General features: G+C 43.4%; 1 protein-coding gene across 2 annotated transcripts in view; it reads right to left on the bottom strand.

Moving 5' to 3' along the window:
* Positions 1 to 17,652: 17,652 nt before the first annotated feature.
* LOC137421312 (protein HGV2) overlaps positions 17,653 to 20,351 on the bottom strand; it is a 40,763-nt gene continuing 38,064 nt past the window's right edge. For both annotated transcript variants that reach the window (XM_068107225.2, XM_068107224.2), the window contains one exon: positions 17,653 to 17,790. In XM_068107225.2, the coding sequence (XP_067963326.2) occupies positions 17,749 to 17,790 (42 nt within the window). In that variant the 3' untranslated portion in view covers positions 17,653 to 17,748. The remainder of the gene's footprint in view (positions 17,791 to 20,351) is intronic.

A 20,351-nucleotide genomic window follows, 5' to 3' on the forward strand; every position in this document is an offset into this window, starting at 1 on the left:
GCACATTTGTGTTCTACACTTCGATTGTTTACATGGTCAATACGGTTTGATTTTAAAATGTTAGCCCATCCACTCGCACACTGGGAGACGGGGTGTGTACAATCTCGTGCGTGTGCGTCTGTGTCTGTTTGTCCGTGTGTCCCTCCAGGGGGCGAACCTTATTTTTAACCATTTGAGCCTTAGGCATCAAATTTTCAACAAACCTTTATTTCAAGAATATGTAGAACACTTATTAATAAATTGACTTCTTGTTTTTTTTTTAACCTCTGCCACCAAAGGTGGGCAGAGGTTATGTTTTCACCCCTGTTTTATCTGTCTGTTTGTGGGCAAGGTATCACAAAACGTTATGGATGGATTCCGACGAAAATTGGTGGACAGGTTGGGTGTGTGACAAAAGGACAAGCTGATTTGGTTTTGGTGAAGATCGGCATCTGGATACTAAATATTTGAGTGATTCTTCACCATTGAGAGATGGGGTCAAAAACGATACAAAGCATACCTCAAAGTTGTGGACGGATTACGACGGAACTTGGTGGACGAATTATGTAGGTGACAAGAACAAGGTGATTCGACTTTGGTTCAGGTCCGCATGCAGACTTAGCCTATCAGTGGGATACAAAACGTAAACTGTTCGGTCAGGCGTGGTGTGCTCTACCGAGTGCAATTCTGGTTTTAGCTGTTTTTGTTAGGTTTAGTTCGACTACAAAGCGGACGTGGACGGGTTTTGGCATTTTGGGATGCTTTCAAGTTTAATTTTGGGGATTCCCATTCCCCTTCCCCTTTCTTTGGAGGGGTGAGGGGTTCCCATTTCCCTTCCCCTTTCTTTGGAGGGGTTCCCATTTCCCTTCCCCTTTCTTTGGAGGGGTTCCCATTTCCCTTCCCCTTTCTTTGGAGGGGTTCCCATTTCCCTTCCCCTTTCTTTGGAGGGGTTCCCATTTCCCTTCCCCTTTCTTTGGAGGGGTTCCCATTTCCCTTCCCCTTTCTTTGGAGGGGTTCCCATTTCCCTTCCCCTTTCTTTGGAGGGGTCCCCATTTCCCTTCCTTTGGAGGGATTACCATTTGCCTTCCCTTTGGAGGGGTTCCCCTTTGCCTTCCCTCTGCTTTGCAGGGGTTCCCATTTCCCTTCCCCTTCCTTTGGAGGGGTTCCCAATTCCCTTCCTTTGGAGGGATTACCATTTGCCTTCCCTTTGGAGGGGTTCCCCTTTGCCTTCCCTCTCCTTTGCAGGGGTTCCCATTTCCCTTCCCCTTCCTTTGGAGGGGTTCCCATTTCCCTTCCCCTTCCTTGGGATGGGTTCCCATTCCCCTTCCTTTGGAGGGGTTCCCATTTCCCTTCCCTATCCTTTGGAGGGATTACCATTTCCTTTCCTCTTGCTTTTTGGAGGGGTTCCTAATTCCCTTCCTTTTGTGGGGTTCCCATTTCCCTAACTTTCGTGGAGTTCCCATTTCCCTTCCTTCCTTTGGAGAAGTTCCCATTTCCTTTCCTTTGGAGGGGTTCCTATTTCCCTTCCCTTTGGTGGGATACCCCTTTGCCTTCCCCTTCCCTTCGAGGGGTTCCCATTTCCCTTCCCCTTCCTTTTTGGGGTTCCCATTTCCTTTCCTTTTTTGGGGTTCCAATTTCCCTTCCTTTTGTGAGGTTCCCATCCCCTTCCTTTGGAGGGGTTCCCATTAACTTTCCCCTTCCTTTAGAGGGGATCCCATTTCCCTTCCCCTTCCTTTTGTGGTTCCCATTTCCCTTCCCCTTCCTTTTGTGGTTCCCATTTCCCTTCCCCTTCCTTTGTAGGGGTTCCCATTTTCCTTCCTTTGCAGGGGGTTCCCTTTTCCCTTTCTTTTGGAGGGATTACCATTTGCCTTCCCTTTGGAGGGGTTCCCCTTTGCCTTCCCTCTCCTTTGCAGGGGTTCCCATTTCCCTTCCCCTTCCTTTGGAGGGGTTCCCAATTCCCTTCCTTTGGTGGGGTTCCCATTTCCCTTCCTTCTTTTGGAGCAGTTCCCATTTCCCTTCCTTCCTTTGGAGCAGTTCCCATTTCCCTTCCTTCCTTTGGAGCAGTTCCCATTTTCCTTCCTTTGCAGGGGGTTCCCATTTCCTTTCCTTTGGTGGGTTTCCTATTTCCCTTCCCTTTGGAGGGGTTCCCCTGTGCCTTCCCCTTCCTTTGCAGGGGTTCCCATTTCCCTCCCTCTTACTTTTGGAGGGGTTCCCCTTTGCCTTCCTCTTACTTTGGAGGGTTTCCCATTTCCCTTCCCCTTTCTTTGGAGGGGTTCACATTACCCTTCTTTTGGAGGGGTTCACATTACCCTTCCTTTGGAGGGGTTCACATTACCCTTCCTTTGGAGGGGTTCACATTACCCTTCCTTTGGAGGGGTTCACATTACCCTTCCTTTGGAGGGGTTCACATTACCCTTCCTTTGGAGGGGTTCACGTTTCCCTTCCTTTGGAGGGGTTCACATTACCCTTCCCTTGGAGGGGTTCACGTTTCCCTTCCTTTGGAGGGGTTCACATTACCCTTCCTTTGGAGGGGTTCACATTTTCTTTCCCCTTCCTTTGGAGGAGTTCCCATTTCCCTTCCCCTTCCTTTGGAGGGGTTCCCATTTCCATTTCCCTTCCTTTGGAGGGGTGCCCATTTCCCTTCCTTTGGAGGGGTGCCCATTTCCCTTCCTTTGGAGGGGTTCACATTTCCTTTCCCCTTCCTTTGGAGGAGGTCCCATTTCCCTTCCCCTTCCTTTGGAGGGGTTCCCATTTCCATTCCCCTTCCTTTGGAGGAGTGCCCATTTCCCTTCTTTTGGAGGGGTTCCCATTTCCCTTCCTTTGGAAGGGTTCCTGTTTCCCTTCCTTTTGTGGAGTTGCCATCATCTCCCTACCCCTTCCTTTGGAAGGGTTCCCATTTCCCTTCCTTTAGGGGGGTTTCCATTTTCCTTCCTTTTGTGGGTTTCCCATTTCCCTTCCCCTTCCTTTTGTGGGGTTCCCATTTTCCCTCCTTTTGTGGGGTTCCCATTTCCCTTCCCCTTCCTTTTGTGGGGTTCCCATTTCCCTTCCCCTACCTTTTATGGGGTTCCCATTTCCCTTCCCCTCCTTTGGAGGGGGTTCCCATTTTGCTTCCTTTCGAGGGGTTCCCATTTACCTTCCCTTTGGAGGGATTACCATTTCCCTTCTTCTTCCTTTTGGAGGGGTTTCCCTTTGCCTTCCCCTTACTTTGGAGGAGTTCCCATTTAATTTCCCCTTCCTTTGGAGGGGTTTCCATTCCCTTTCCCTTCCTTTGGAGGGGTTCACATTTCCTTTCCCCTTCCTTTGGAGGGGTTTCCATTTCCCTTCCCCTTCCTTTGATGGGGGTTCCCATTCCTCCTCCTTTGGTATGTATGTGTGTGCGTGGTATTAAAAAAAAGTTTTCAGTTTACAGGTTTGAGATGTTGCTTGGAGACAGTGCAGCATCTAGAAAATCCGTTATAAATCATCATTTTAATAACAGTTCCATTCAATGGAAAGTGAGGTGGTTGTGCTGGTTGGTGGACGTGAAAAAAAAAAAAAACATTTTGTGTACAAGATCGAAGCTCATGTAAGAGCCAACATTAATCACAAAAAACATAAACGGACACATTTAACATATAGTAAAGGGAGCGGGAGACGAGATCGGGAAAGAGGGAAGCACACAAGCACAACAACAGCAGAGAACAGGGACATTGGGAGATCAGGGGGAGGGGGGAGGGGGGGGGGGGTTGGTAGAGGTATAAAACAAATGAACACTCCTATATTGTTATATTTCAGGTAAGATATGCATGATTTAATGTATTATCACTTAATGAAATGTGTGATGGGAGTTATAACTATGATTATACATTAAATATTTTTGAGTAAAGTCTGACTGCCGAGACGCAACTGAGGTTGTGGATCTATTGATGTAAGTAATATACTGAGGTTGTGGATCTATTGATGTAAGTAATGTACTGAGGTTGTGGATATATTGATGAAAGTAATCCACTGAGGTTGTGGATATATTGATGTAAGTAATCTACCGAGGTTGTGGATCTATTGATGTAAGTAATATAACGAGGTTGTGGATCTATTGATGCAAGTAATATACCGAGGTTGTGGATCTATTGATGTAAGTAATATACCGAGGTTGTGGATCTATTGATGAAAGTAATCCACTGAGGTTGTGGATATATTGATGTAAGTAATCTACGGATGTTGTGGATATATTGATGTAAGTAATATACTGAGGTTGTGGATATATTGATGTAAGTAATATACTGAGGTTGTGGATATATTGATGCAAGTAATATACCGAGGTTGTGGATGTATTGATGTAAGTAATCTACCGAGGTTGTGGATGTATTGATGTAAGTAATATACTGAGGTGGATCTATTGATGTCAGTAATATACCGAGGTTGTGAATCTATTGATGGAAGTAATCTACCAAGGTTGTGGATATATTGATGTAAGTAATATACCGAGGTTGTGGATCTATTGATGTAAGTAATATACCGAGGTTGTGGATCTATTGATGTAAGTAATCTACCGAGGTTGTGGATCTATTGATGGAAGTAATAAACCGAGGTTGTGGATCTATTGATGTAAGTAATATACCGAGGTTGTGGATCTATTGATGTAAGTAATATACCGAGGTTGTGGATCTATTGATGCAAGTAATATACCGAGGTTGTGGATCCATTGATGGAAGTAATATACCGAGGTTGTGGATCTATTGATGTAAGTAATATACCGAGGTTGTGGATCTATTGATGGAAGTAATATACCGAGGTTGTGGATCTATTGATGAAGTAATCTACCGAGGTTGTGGATATATTGATGTAAGTAATATACCGAGGTTGTGGATCTGTTGATGTCAGTAGTATACTGAGGTTGTGGATCTAATGATGTAAGTAATATACCGAGGTTGTGGATCGATTGATGCAAGTGATATACCGAGGTTGTGGATATATTGATGAAAGTAATTTACCGATGTTGTGGATCTATTGATGTAAGTAATATACCGAGGTTGTGGATCTATTGACGTCAGTAATATACCGAGGTTGTGGATCTATTGATGGAAGTAATATACCGAGGTTGTGGAGCTTTTGATGTAAGTAATCCACCGAGGTTGTGGATCCATTGATGTAAATAATATACCGAGGTTGTGGATCTATTGATGAAAGTAATCTACCGAGGTTGTGGATATATTGATGTAAGTAATATACCGAGGTTGTGGATATGTTGATGTAAGTAATATACCGAGGTTGTGGATATATTGATGGAAGTTATATACCGAGGTTGTGGATATATTGATGAAAGTAATTTACCGATGTTGTGGATATATTGATGTACGTTATATACCGAGGTTGTGGATCTATTGATGTAAGTAATATACCGAGGTTGTGGATATATTGATGCAAGTAATATACCGAGGTTGTGGATATATTGATGAAAGTAATTTACCGATGTTGTGGATCTATTGATGTAAGTAATATACCGAGGTTGTGGATCTATTGATGTAAGTAATTTACCGAGGTTGTGGATTTATTGATGTAAGTAATATACCAAGGTTGTGGATCTATTGATGTAAGTAATCTACGGATGTTGTGGATCCATTTATGTAAGTTATCTTCCGAGGTTATGGATATATTTATGTAAGTAATATACCGAGGTTGTGAATATATTGATGTAAGTAATATACCGAGGTTGTGGATCTATTGATGTAAGTAATATACCGAGGTTGTGGATCTATTGATGGAAGTAATCTACGGATGTTGTGGATCTATTTATGTAAGTTATCTTCCGAGGTTATGGATATATTTATGTAAGTAATATACCCAGGTTGTGGATCTATTGATGTAAGTTATTTACCGATGTGGATATATTTATGGAAGTTATCTACCAACATGCATTTTAAGGCCATTTTCCCTGCGAGGGTGGGGGTTAGCCTTGTGGTCCCCATGACAATCTTCTCCATTTTGCCCTATTTTCTGCATCTCTCCTTGTTAACCCCTTGCCCGCATTTCTTCTTCCACCATCTTTAGCCAAGTCTTTCTCGGTCTTCCCCGTCTTCTACTTCCTTCTACATTCATTTCCATCACTCTTCTCAACCAGTCACTTTCATCCTTCCTCAACACATGACCAAACCATCTCAACCTGTTCCTCTTCAATGCATCAATCACAGGCTCTATTCCCATCATCTTTCGCAATTCATCATTTGTCTTCCTCTCTCTCAACGATACTCCGCACATCCATCGAACCATTCGCATTTCCACCCTTTCCAACCTTCGTTGCTGCTCTACGTTCATTACCCATGTCTCGCTCCCATAAATCATAACACTTCTCACACATGCAGCATACACCTTTCCCTTCAGCTTCAGCGACACTCTCCTCCTCATCAGCACGCCACTCAGTTCCCAAAACTTCTTCCATGCACATCTCACTCGAGCAACCGTTGCCGAGTCTGATCCACCTTCTCCATTCAGCATGTCTCCGAGGTAGCAAAATGTTTTCACACCTTCCAGCTTCACGCCGTCTCCAAGATCCAACTCAACATTTCCTCCATCTGCAGCTCCCTCTGTGCACACCTTACATTTGAATGTAGCTGCCACACTGGTAAATGACCCTCTCAGACCACTACATTTTTGATGAACCCACTCAGCGCACATTGTACATTGAATGGAGTTCACTCCGACACCCTTCCTGCACACAGCACACGGCCACTTCCCAGTTCTTTCCACCTCACCACATGCTTTACCACTTGCCATCACCTTTGTCTTTCCGATATTCACCTTCAGACCTTTTGTCTCCATACATTCCTTCCACTTGTTCATCTTTTCCTTCAGTCCATCCATACTTTCCGCAATCAACACCAGATCATCTGCATACAACAACTCCCACGGTAAACCCTCCTTTACGTTCTGAGCCAGCACCTCCATCACAGCTACAAATAGTAGTGGACTTGGTACCGACCCCTGATGCACTCCCACCTTCACCTCAAACTCACCACTGTTCCTGTCCTTCGTCCTTACAGCTGTGCGCGCTCTTTTGTACATTGCCATCACTACTCTGATCAACCATTCCTCCACTCCGAACTTCCTCAATGCCCATGTCAATACTTTGCGTGGAACCCTATCGAATGCTTTCTCCAGATCAACAAACCCAAAAAACAACTTCTTCCTTTTCTCCATGTACTTCTCCTGCCACTGCCTCACAATGAAAAGCGCATCTGTCGTTCCTCTTCCTGGCATAAATCCAAACTGCATTTCGTCGATCTTCACTTTCTTCCTTATCCTCCTCTCCAACACCCTTTCCAATACCTTCATTCCATGCTCCAATAACTTTATCGCTCGGTACGAGCCACACTCCAGAGGGTCACCTTTCCCCTTGTATAGAGGGACGAGGGTAATCAGTTCCCAATCCACTGGAATGCGGCCTTCTTTCACCACCAGATTACAGATCTCTCATTCTCTTCACACCCCAACTTCCTGCTGCCTTCAACATATCTCCCACAACTCCCGTCGGCCCTCCCGCTTTTCCACTCTTCATTGCTTTTATCGCTTCCTCAACTTCCTTCTCAGTTATCTTCTCTGTTGGTCCTAAAACTGGGTTACTCTCATCCATCTCAACTATAGTAGTTTGCCATCCCATTCATTCTCTGTATTCAACAGCATTTCCATATATATTTTCCATCTTCCTTTAATTCCATCTGGGTCGACAATGATTTGTCCCACTTCATCCTTCAAGCAACTCACCCCCATCACATCACACCTCTCTTTTGCTATGTGCTTTGCAATCCTGAATACTGCTTTCTGACCCTCTTCCGAATCCAAGCGTTCTCCGAACATTTTCCTACATGCCTCCTGCGCCTTTGCTACCTCTTTCTTTGCAGCCTTCCTGGCTGCCTTATAACTTTCATGCTCTGCTGTTTCTGCTCCCGTACCCTTCGCCTTCTGCCACTCCTTGAACTTCTTCCTCTTCTCGTCAATCCTCTTTCCAACTTCATCATCCCACCACCATATTACCGAGTGCCTCAGTGGTCCTTTTGTCCATCCACATACCTCACCAACGGCTCCCAACAGACTAGCTTTCATTGACATCCAACCACTTTCAAGCTCAATGGAAGTTATCTACCGATGTGGATATATTTATGGAAGTTATCTACCGATGTGGATATATTTATGGAAGTTATCTACCGATGTGGATATATTTACGGAAGTTATCTACCGATGTGGCTATATTTTTGTAAGTTATCTCCCGATGTGGATATATTTATGGAAGTTATCTACCGATGTGGATATATTTATGGAAGTTATCTACCGATGTGGATATATTTTTGTAAGTTATCTACCAATGTGGATATATTTATTTGAGTTATCTACCCATGTGGATATATTTATGTAAGTTATCTACCGATGTGGATATATTTATGGAAGTTATCTACCGATGTGGATATATTTATGGAAGTTATCTACCGATGTGGATATATTTATGGAAGTTATCTACCGATGTGGATATATTTATGTAAGTTATCTACCGATGTGGATATATTTTTGTAAGTTATCTACCCATGTGGATATATTTATGTGTTATCTACCGATGTAGATATATTTATGGAAGTTATCTACCGATGTGGATATATTTATGTAAGTTATCTACCGATGTGGATATATTTATGTAAGTTATCTGCCGATGTTGTGGATCTATTGATGCAAGTCTATGGAGACATCTCTGAGATGTTTGTTTATGGAGTTTTTTTGTCTATGGTGATTGCATAGCTGTCTGCTTGATTATATACATACCTGTCAGCAATGGGTGTGTCTGAAACAGCTGAATCCACTAATTAGAAGGGATGTCCGCATACTTTTGGCCATAAAGTGTGTGTATATACATGTATATATGTATGTCATCGGAAGAAATTAAATAAGTCCTGGACGTACCTTCAAGACGGTCGATCTTTAATTTTTCAGACAAGCTTTCGACCAATAGGTCTTCTTAGTCGTCGAGTTCAATGAAAGACTCTACTTATTTAATTTCATCGAAAGACTCTTACTTATTTCAGACAATAATTATTTCAACTTATTGTCCACTACTTATTTAATTTCTTCCGATTATTTATTTAATGCAAATGAGGCACCCTGCTCGTATTGTAGAGTTTCTATTTCACACACACACACACACGCACACACGCACACGTACACACACACACACACACACACACACACACGTATATATATATATATGTATGTATGTATGTATATGTATGTATATATATGTATGTATGTATATATATGTATGTATATGTATGTATGTATGTATATGTATGTATGTATATATATGTATGTATGTATGTATATATATGTATATATGTATGTATGTATGTATATATATATATGTATATACAGTGAAACCTTGACTTACGAGTGCACCAACTTACGAGTTTTCCGAGATACGAGCCGTCGCTCGGTCGGTTTTTTGCTTTGTGATGCGAGCCGAGATCTGAGTTACGAGCGAGCGAGCTTGGATATAAAACACATAATCGTCGAAAAACATGAGCGAGGTGTGCGTGTTGTCGACTTGGCGAGGCAGTACGATCGTAGTACTTCTACGATATGTACAATTTTGAAGCAGAAGGAGTCGATAAAGGCTATAACGCCAGCCAAGGGCGTTAAGATTATTTCAAAGCTCCGGACCTCTGTCCATGAAGAGATGGAGAAGTTGTTGTTTGTGTGGTTGACGGAGAAGCAGCTCGCAGGAGATACTGTGACCGAGAGCATCATCTGAGAAGGCACGAGACATTTACGGGGATTTGGTGCAGCAGACGGCGGGAACATCAACGGACGAGGCATCGGAAGAGTCATTCAAAGCCAGTCGGGGATGGTTTGATAATTTTAAGAAGAGGACCGGCATTCACTCCGTCATCAGGCATGGTGAGGCAGCAAGCTCGGATGTGAAGGCAGCTGAAGATTTTATTATAACTTTTGCCGAACTGATAGAAGCCGAAGGATACATCCCCCAGCAAATCTTCAACTGTGACGAGACAGCACTCTTCTGGAAAAAGATGCCGAGGAGGACGTATATAACGGCAGAGGAGAAGAGCATGCCAGGCCACAACTTGTTCAGAGTGCCGCCGATAGCTCGCCTTCTCTTTGTGGAAGACACGGTGAGATCCTTAAAATCCAACAACTAATGGGACGCAAACGGGGCGCCCAGTTTAGCGGTACACACATTGATGAATCACCCTGCCTGTGAAACACCGACATGACAGGTTATAGCTGGGTCGGGATTCAAACCCAGGCTGGACAGTTTAGAGTCAAGTGTGCGTACCTCCAGTCCAGGCCATCCTGCCAACTTGTATGCTGCATACAGGTGAAATATAAAGCGCGAGATATTTATACATATATATTTCAAAAAAAATTGGTGTGGGTTTTGGGGGGCTGGAACGGATTAATAGCATTTCAATTCATTTTAATGGGGAAATTTAATTTGAGAAACGAGCAAATTGAGTTACGAGCTCGGTCACAGAACGAATTAAACTCGTAAGTCAAGGTTTCACTGTATATATGTATATATATATATATATGTATGTGTATATATATATATATATGTATATATATATATATGTATATATATATGTATATATATATGTATATATATATGACTATGTATATATATATGTATATATATATATGTATGTATATATATATGTATATATATATGTATATATATATATATATGTATATATATATATGTATATATATGTATATATATGTATATATATATATATTGTTACGGACCGCGGATAAGATGTTGTTTTGCCGAGCGGATGGCACCGCGGCCGAACAGTTACCCCGACTAACCCGATTCCTGGACGTTGGCCGAAATCGCGCCACAGGTATTCAATTTGGAAACCTCTAAAGCGACCGAATGTAAAGAGGAAGAAGAAGAAGAAGACGTACAGAAGAGTAACAGGATTTATTATTTACACACACTAAGCAAAAGGAGCAGTCAAGGTTATATACAGGGAAAATGGAAAAAAGCAGGTGACACAGTGCAAATATTAACTTATACAAGCTTAATTAATACCCAGGGACAAGACACACAGAACAAACTCACGTACACAAAAGGATGGAAAGGCAGGGATGGTTTGGGATGGCAGAGGAGGGTCCAGGCAGATGGTAGGCGTCGAGGTCCGGCTCCAAGCGCGCGCTCCGATTCACGCTTTGGGGTCGAGGCGAAAACCCGGCAAACACAGCCTCGCGTCTCACCGACCGGCGATAGGGCCTAGAGGGTGTCGGCCTATTGCCGCAATACAGGCACCCCCTCACGTCTCTCAGTCTTGCTAGATCACGCCTCTCGTTCGTGCCTTCTCTCCGACCTTGTACCTACTTTGTTCAACTCTCATGAACCTTCAAGCAACTCCCTTCACAGAACTGCTCGTGGGGCTCCCTCACTCATCTCTCTCTTGCGCGATCTTCGCACGCATATATCCTCTTCAAGCGCGGGTGTGACACGCCCTCGTCGGTTTCGGTACCGCCCTCCCCCCGTGCTCTGTGACCTTATATGGCAATGCCACGGGCTTGCCTCCTTATTTGGACATGGCGCCAAACGGCGCGCCCCTCGTGGCGAGCTACGGGCTTGTTCCCTTATTTGGGCATGGGGCTGAACAGCCCCGTCCCTCGTGGCATGCCCTGGGCTTGCCTCTTCCCGGAGACCCCGCCCCTCCTGTTCAAACAGAGCACGGAGCACGTATTCACTATTTGCAGCGAAATGAGAGGGCACGCACCCCACGCTTGTGAAGCTGCTTTACCCAGAGAGGGAGTTTGGGCTGGGAAATGTAATTATTGAAGGGGAGCTATTCTTATTTGATTCGGTGCAATGGAGTGTCAATTAATGGCCAACAGAGCCTTAAACTCACATAGAATAAAGAGATAACTACTTAGAAGGGCTTAAGATTGGCTAGGTGTATGCGATGAATTAATTAAGGGGGCGACCTTTGACCTTTACAATTATGGAGGTATTTACAACGATCATGACATTTACAAAGGGTGATCTTTACAACAATTTACACTACAACAAAAAAAAAAAAAACATTCTCATATCCACAACAATATATATATATATATATATATATATATACATATATATATATACACACTACACGCTATATATAGCGCTACACGCTACACGCTATAGCTACACGCTATATAGCGTGATATATATATATATATATATATATATATATATATATATATATATATATATATATATATATTATATATATATATTATATGCATAAACAGACTTGGCTTTTAATATGGAATATTTTTTTTTCTTGACTTGGGTTTACTTTCTGAACTCAGTATATCAATCTGGTGAGTTTCTTTTACCCTTCGGTGATGTCTTTGTTGAAAGAACCATGTCACTGATTGTCTTTCGCAGCAAGAAGTCAATAACAGGATTATATCACAGGTGGCGTGACAAAATGTAAGGACAGGTACATTTGACGATTGGCTTCACAATCGGGTATATAAGGGTTGTTGCATTCTGTATTAGTGGAAAACAACTGCTGCACGTCTCCAAAAGTTATTGCCGCTTCCTCTGGAGATGGTCCGTCAACTTGACAATGCTGTTTGTCATGGAGTGGTAGCTTTACGAAATTCTGGCATGAAACAGCGTGCTATTGCTCGGCAGTATGGCATCACTCAAGGTCAGGTGTCAAAGATCCTGAAACGAAATGCTCATAGGGGTGTCCCGACTCCAATACCGAGGCCAGGACGTCCACGCAGAACCACAAGGAGAGATGATCGCCAGCTGCACCGCTTAGTCTGCAATGCCGTACCAAGTCAGCTAATCGGCTTAGGGCTGAGTGGCAGCAACTGACAAATGTGCCTGTATCCAGAAGGCTAGTCAACCAACAACTGGTTCAAGCAGGCTATCGTGCCAGGCGTTCCCTGAGAAAGCCACGCCTGACCAGACACCACAGCCAGCGCCGATTGCAGTGGGCCAGAGAGCACCGTCAATGGCAGCCAGGACACTGGAATCACGTGACCTTCAGTGACGAGTCTAGATTTCTGGTCTATCGTCAAGATGGCCGTGTCCGAGTGTGCAGACAAGTGCATGAAGCCCACAACGAAGATTGTATAGTGCCAAGAGTCCAAGCTGGAGGTGGTGGGGTGACCGTTTGGGCTGCTTTTCATGCAGGGGGCAAAACTGACCTGGTTGTTCTGAATGGAAACCTGAACCAGTTCAAGTACAGGGTCATTCTGGAAGAAACATTGCTTCCATTTGCTCGTGCAGCCTTTCGAGGAAACTTTGTCTTCCAAGATGACAATGCACGGCCTCATCGTGCTCGCATGATCCAACACTTTCTTGCTTACTGTAGTGTAGAGCATATGGAGTGGCCTGCCATGTCCCCGGATATGAATCCGATAGAGAACTTGTGGGCAGAATTAACGCGTCAAATCGACAACTTGGACCAGCAGCCCGCCTCTGTGCGTGAATTGCAGCAGACTATTGTCACTGCATGGCAAGCGATTCCTGTCCAAACCTTGGCAAATCTCGTGAACAGCATGCCTCGACGTGTACGTGCTCTCCTGAATGCTCGTGGGGGTTACACGAAGTACTGAACTGTAATTATACTGTCCGTAATCCCAGTCATAATTTAGCCTTTGTTTTTGTTGAAAATTTTTTTGGCTAATGTGTAAAATAAAGAGATACTTCTGGAAAACGTACAGAAGTTTAACACAGTACTGTCCGTGAATTGAGTTCGATATCAGTTTACATCACTTTCAAGGATCAATTTATTTGCTTCGAAATGTCAAATGTGGTTTTTGTTTCTTTTGAAGGTCACATTAACAAAATCTAGAATAATTTAAACATAATTCCAATGAACTTTTGGTTCTAAGTCATCTTGAAAAGTAAGTTCACCCCCACAAAAAAAATATTCCATATTAAATGCCAAGTCTGTATATGTATGTATGTATGTATGTACACGTATACTCGGAGGATTACCTGTCCTTCCCAGGTGTTGTTCTAATCCTGTTGGCATTTTGAAGAAATCCATGAATAAAATTTTTGGTGGGGGCCAAAAACACTTCCATGCACCCACAAATGAATAGGGTCGGAGATCATTTAATATTACCTTTCACTTCACAACAAACTTCCCCTTCCTTTGGTGGGGACACTTCCTTTCCATTTGGTGGGGTACCACTTCCTTTCCATTTGGTGGGGTACCACTTCCTTTCCATTTGGTGGGGATACACTTCCTTTCCATTTGGTGGGGTACCACTTCCTTTCCATTTGGTGGGGTACCACTTCCTGTCCATTTGGTGGAGACACACTTCCTTTCCATTTGGTGGGGACACATTTCCTTTCCATTTGGTGGGGTACCACTTCCTGTCCATTTGGTGGGGACACACTTCCTGTCCATTTGGTGGGGTACCACTTCCTTTCCATTTGGTGGGGACACACTTCCTTTCCATTTCATGGGGTACCACTTCCTTTCCATTTGGTGGGGTACCACTTTGGTACCACTACCACTGAGGTTTAAAAAAAAATACATGGTTTGGCTCATGGAATAACAAGGACAGAATAGATCAGGATACAACAAAGGGAGCAGCATGAGAAAGGGGAAAACACCAACAGTAAGGTAGAGGGAAAAGGTAGATGAAGACTGACAAACAAGGGATACAGGTAACGATGAGTAGTCGGGGAGTACATCAGGGGTGGACAAGATTGATACATAAGCACATTTTTTGGTGGGGTGGAGGAGGTTTAACAGGTGTATAAAAGATCATTTTGGATGGGGATGACGAGACAGTGGTGAACAGCTGTCTTTAAGACATGGAGGGAAGAATGAGATTTAAGAGAATGTGGAAGGTGGTTACATAGATGGGAAAAGAGAATGTGGAAGGTGGTTCCACAGGTGGGAAAAGAGGAATAACAAGTGGAGGTGAGCAGTGATCCTGGATTTTGGTAGTTTCACGAGAAGGGGTTTGATGGTGGACCGTGTGCGTCCTGCATAAACCTGAGGGGTACACAGCACGGAAAGAGCAGAGGGTACAAAACCAGAACGCAGGCCGAAGAAGACCTGGTGATGGGGGAAGACCCGTCTCCAACCTGTCTGTGACCACCAACCTGTCTGTGATGGCATGAGAGATTGTAATGATGTTGAAGGCCTTGGTTTCCAAGGCATCATGCCGAGCAAGATGGGAGGCAGGGGAGCCAGCCCAGAGAGGAGAGCAGTACTCCATAAAGCTGTGGATGAAAGTCTTGCAGGTGAATTGGAGTTCAGGTGTGCTGAGGAAGGACTTCATATGACAGAGAATGTCCAGTTGACTGCTGACTTTGGAGGCCAACTTTGTGGTTTGCCCAAGAATTAAGACTGCATTTAAGTTTCTTCAACTTTGAGTGCTCGGGCTACAACAACCGATATACACTATATGGCCAACAGTATGTGGACACCTGAACATCACACTCGTATGTGCTCGTCGAACATCTCATTCCAAAATCATTGGTATTGAAATGGAGTTGGTCCCCTCTTTGCTGCTATAACAGCCTCTACCCTTCTGGGAAGGCTTTCCACTAAATGTTGGAACATTGCTGCAGGGATTTGCTTCCATTCAGCCATGAGAGCATCAGTGAGGTCGGGCACTGATGTTGGGCGATTAGGCCTGGCTCGGTCCGCATTCCAATTCATCCCAAAGGTGTTCGATGGGGTTGAGGTCAGGGCTCTGTGCAGGCCAGTCAAGTTCTTCCACACCGATCTCGACAAACCATTTCTGTATGGACTTCGCTTTGTGCACGGGGGTATTTTTCATGTTGAAACAAGAAAGGGCCTTCCCCAAACTGTTACCGCAAAGCTGGAAGCACACAATCGTCTGGAATGTCATTGTATGCTGTTGCATTAAGATTTCCCTTCACTGGAACTAAGTGGCCTAGCCCAAACCATGAAAAACAGCCCCAGACCATTATTCCTCCTCCACCAAACTTTACTGTTGGCACTATGCATTTGGGCAGGTAGCGCTCTCCTGGCATCTGCCAAACCCCGATTCGTGTTATTCATCACTCCAATGGTTTCGGTGGAACAGAGGGTGCCAGACCAGTAATGAGGCGGACAGAGACCACCAATCTGTCGGTGATGGCAAAGTGATTATCCCAGAGACTCTGCTTCATCATGACATATTCCAATGATCTAGAAAGCTTTGGCTTCCATGGCATCAAGGCAAGCAAGATGTGAGGCAGAGCCAACTTGGAGGGGAGAGCAGTACTCCATCAAGCTTTGGATGAAAGCCTTGTCGGTGGATCGGAACTCAGGTGTGCCAAGGAAGGACTTTGTACGATGGAGGAAGCTCGTTTTCCTGCTTGCTTTGGAGGCAAACTTTGAATTGTGGCTTAACCAAGAGAGATCATGGCTGAGTGAGACTTGAGTTTGAGTGACAACTTCTGATACTGTTTCCCTTCCTCTCTGTTTGGTGAGGTTCCCCTTCTCCCTTTTGTGCAGCTTCCCTGCTTTCTTGTCCCTTCAATATCCTCTCCTTGTGCTATAGTCCCTCCCTCCCCCCATCACCAGGGCCCCCATCCCTCCCAAGTTACTCACCATGCACACCACATCCACACCCCACCCCTCTCACCATTATGCCCCAGCCCCCCCTTGTGAAGCAGGCTGCTTTACCATGTTGATAAACTGACTGTACACGGGTGCTCTTTTGGGTGAAATTGTGGGATTGTCCAGTTCCTGGTTCCCTCTGAGCAAACTGCTCAAGTTGCTGGGACCCAAGTTTGAATCCCATTTGTCCAGCATCTCATTCCTCCACATAACTCATTTCAGTGTTTATTACCCTGCGCTTGCGAAGCGAAAAGCACGGTTAGATCAGTTGTGATCATACGTGTGGCGTGCGCGTCTGCATTAAAAAAATGCATTTCCTGGCAACAGTTGGTCCGATTGACATGAAATTTTACCATAGAATCGCCTGCAGAATTTTTTTTATTCGTAATTGTGACGTCATAGGTCAGGTGGCACAGACGCCATCTTTTGGGAAAAAACGTTCCACTATCTCTGAAACCGCCCAGAGGAAAAAAATTGAAACATGGCTCAGTCAAGTACTTGGCATGGAGAATAAGATATATTAGTCATTGGTGCCTTCATTATGACGTCATAATTCGACAAGTACAACACTTCATCCAATCAGTATGAATTTTTTCTCTCTGCAACTGTTGGACACGAAATTTTCACCATAGGAGTGCCTCCTGTAGAATATTTTCATGATAATTGTGACGTCATCGGTCACTGGTACAGGCACCATCTAAGAAAAGCCGAAAAGCGTTGCTCTATATCTCCGAAACCGCTCCATGGGAAAAATTGAAACGTGACTCATTATAAAGAACTCCTCATGGGGAATAACATAATTCGATGATGATGCCATTGGTGCTGTAATTATGACATCATAATTCGACAGGGACAACGCTTAGTTTGATCAGTTTGAAATTTCTTGAGCATGATCTACTCAACAATTATATTAGAGAATATAAATTTATGATGTCATCACTCTCGTGGCCTGGCAGCCATATTGAATCAAAGAAAAAGAAAAAAAAAACCTTCAAAAACAGAAGAGGTGGCTTGCACCAAGTTGACTGCACAGGGTAAGTATTCTATGAATACCATCTCCTTGAGTGTCTCTCCCCTCATGTGAAAGTATCAGAAAATCTTTATTACAAAAATGTTTATACACAAGAAAGGTTGTGAAGGAGAGGGAATGGAAAGGTTAAAAGAAAAGGAATTTGAATCAATTTTCTTTTTGATTCTTCATCACAGCTTGAGATGGAATCTGAAATGACATTTTCACAATATTGAAGCACACTTTTTTGTTTCTTTAGTCCAAGTCTTTTGTAAAACTCTTATACTACCTTCAGGAAATATTGAAAAAGTATTCCAATGTGATAAGCAATACAGTAAACCCTCATCCAACTTGGGCTGAGTTTCCTAGAAAACTGTTCAGGAAAAGCATGATGCGTACGTTTACGACCTATTGGGTACAGAGGAATGCAGCCGCAAAACAGCGTCTTCACAAATATTTTCTACATTTTTTTTTGTTGTTAAAACCTCAGAGGGAATACAAATGTAAGTTTGTAGGGTGGTTGTTAATTGTTTGAGGCCAGGGCATCATCATTTCATTTCTGAATGCATTTATACAAAGTGAAAGTCCATCCTTGAAAGACTTAAATCCATGTGCTGCCTTCGATTATGTATGTCCTCTTCACCTGTTCAAGGGCTTAACTTTTTCTGCGATAAACTAAAGGAAGTCAGGCTTGAAATAATTGTCCGTATGGTGGACTTTCACATGATACTCATGGTCCAATGACGCTAATCATCCCCGCACACAACTCGTCTAAAATCACTTCGTGGAGAGGCTTGACCATTTCAGTGCCATATTGCATTTAAAAGGTACATAATGCACATAAATAACTGAGTTTCACAAATTTCCTTGGCATAAGCACTGCACAGACTGAAAACAGTTGGTGGTATAAGATGGTGGGAGGCATCAACTCTGCACACGACATGGTCACAGTGCTAGATTCAAACTACTGCATATTCAAGTTTTATGCGTGTTCAGGAAATAAGCGTCACATTTATTCCCATGCACGTAAACGAATCCACTTTGGAAGAGGGTTTACTGTAGTTGTTCGACCTTAAGCATTGGGGGAGAGGGGCAATGGGCGGGGAGCAAAATCGAATGAGAATGTCGTATTTTCCAGATGCTCGTTGATTGTTAATTGAATATGGTGTTCAAAACATGCTGCTTGATAAGGGTCTTTCTGCTCAAAGACCCCCCCCCCTTCCCCCACCCTCCCCCCGTTCTGGAATTGTCTGGTTTACCATGTTGTTCATCATGTACACCATTAATACTTTAGTCTGTCCATTCCTGTACTCACCTGCATTCATCTTAGTTGTGTTGGCCATGTTTGTCGGTCAAATTACAAACTCTCCCTGCCTGCCCTCCCCAAACTGAAGGAATGAGATCCCCCATCTGCTTGGAAGGTCAATATTGCTTCAATACACAGTGCAAGAAGCCATCCCCTCAATTCCACACCAGTAGATTAATCGATCATAAGGAAATGCATCATTACTATTGATCTCAACTTTCCTTTTTTTCAAAGAGGAAAAATATCGATACTGTATATCTCTGACCTAGTCACGTGAAAAAGTAAGTACACCCCATGCAAAGTTTGGACTTTTTCAACAATATTGATAGATAAAGGTGATATAATATAACAAATATCATGAAACATTTACATTTTGTAGTCCATTGTATAATTTAAATAAACATTAACATTAAATAAATAACATTTAATAAACATTACATTAAACTAAAACATTACAATAAACATTACATTACAAAAAAAATAACATTAAATACACACAAAGTAAGTACACCCCTACATTTATCACTACTTCAAATACCTAAAATTAGAATCAGGTGCAAATGATTAGAACATCGTTAGAGAGGATCTTGGAGGAACCTGTCTTATTTAAACCTCAGACATTTAGTTTGGTTTGCTCTTTGTTGTTGAAGTGTGTGGTGTCACCATGCCTAGATCAAAAGAGCTCTCTGTCTTCAGAAAGAAGGTTATAGATGCCTACGAGTCTGGGAAGGGATTTAAAAAGATCTCCAAACAATTTGAAATCAATCATTCGACTGCCCGGAAGATCATCTACAGGTGGAGAAGATTCCAAACAACTGCCAACTTGTTCAGGCCAGGCCGCCCCAGCAAGTTCAGCCCGAGAGCAGACCACAAGATGCTGAAAGAAGTCTCTAAGAACCCCAGCATGTCATCACGGGACCTACAGGTAGCTCTTGCCACTGTTGATGTCAAAGTGCACGAGTCTACCATTAGAAAGAGGCTGCACAAATTTGATCAACATGGGAGGTGTGCCAGGAGGAAACCTTTGCTGTCCAGAAAGAACATCAGGGCAAGACTAAAGTTTGCCAATGAACACCTCGGCAAAGACCAGCACTTCTGGAACAATGTGCTCTGGACAGATGAGTCAAAGGTAGAGCTATTTGGCCACAGTACCAGAAGACATGTTTGGTGAAAACCAAAGACAGCATTTGACCACAAGAACCTGATACCAACTGTAAAGCATGGTGGTGGAAATATTATGGTTTGGGGCAGCTTTGCTGCATCAGGGCCTGGGCAGCTCACCATCATAGAATCCACTATGAATTCTTCATTGTACCAGAGGGTGCTTATGTGAGGCCATCTGTCGGAAAGTTGAAGCTCAACCGAAGGTGGACCTTGCAACATGACAATGACCCTAAACACATCAGTAAATCCACCAAGGAATGGCTGCAAAGAAAGAAATGGAGGGTTCTTGAATGGCCAAGTC

The sequence above is a fragment of the Myxine glutinosa genome, chromosome 2 (genome assembly GCF_964187855.1).
Source record: "Myxine glutinosa chromosome 2, kmMyxGlut1.1, whole genome shotgun sequence".
Taxonomy (NCBI): domain Eukaryota; kingdom Metazoa; phylum Chordata; class Myxini; order Myxiniformes; family Myxinidae; genus Myxine; species Myxine glutinosa.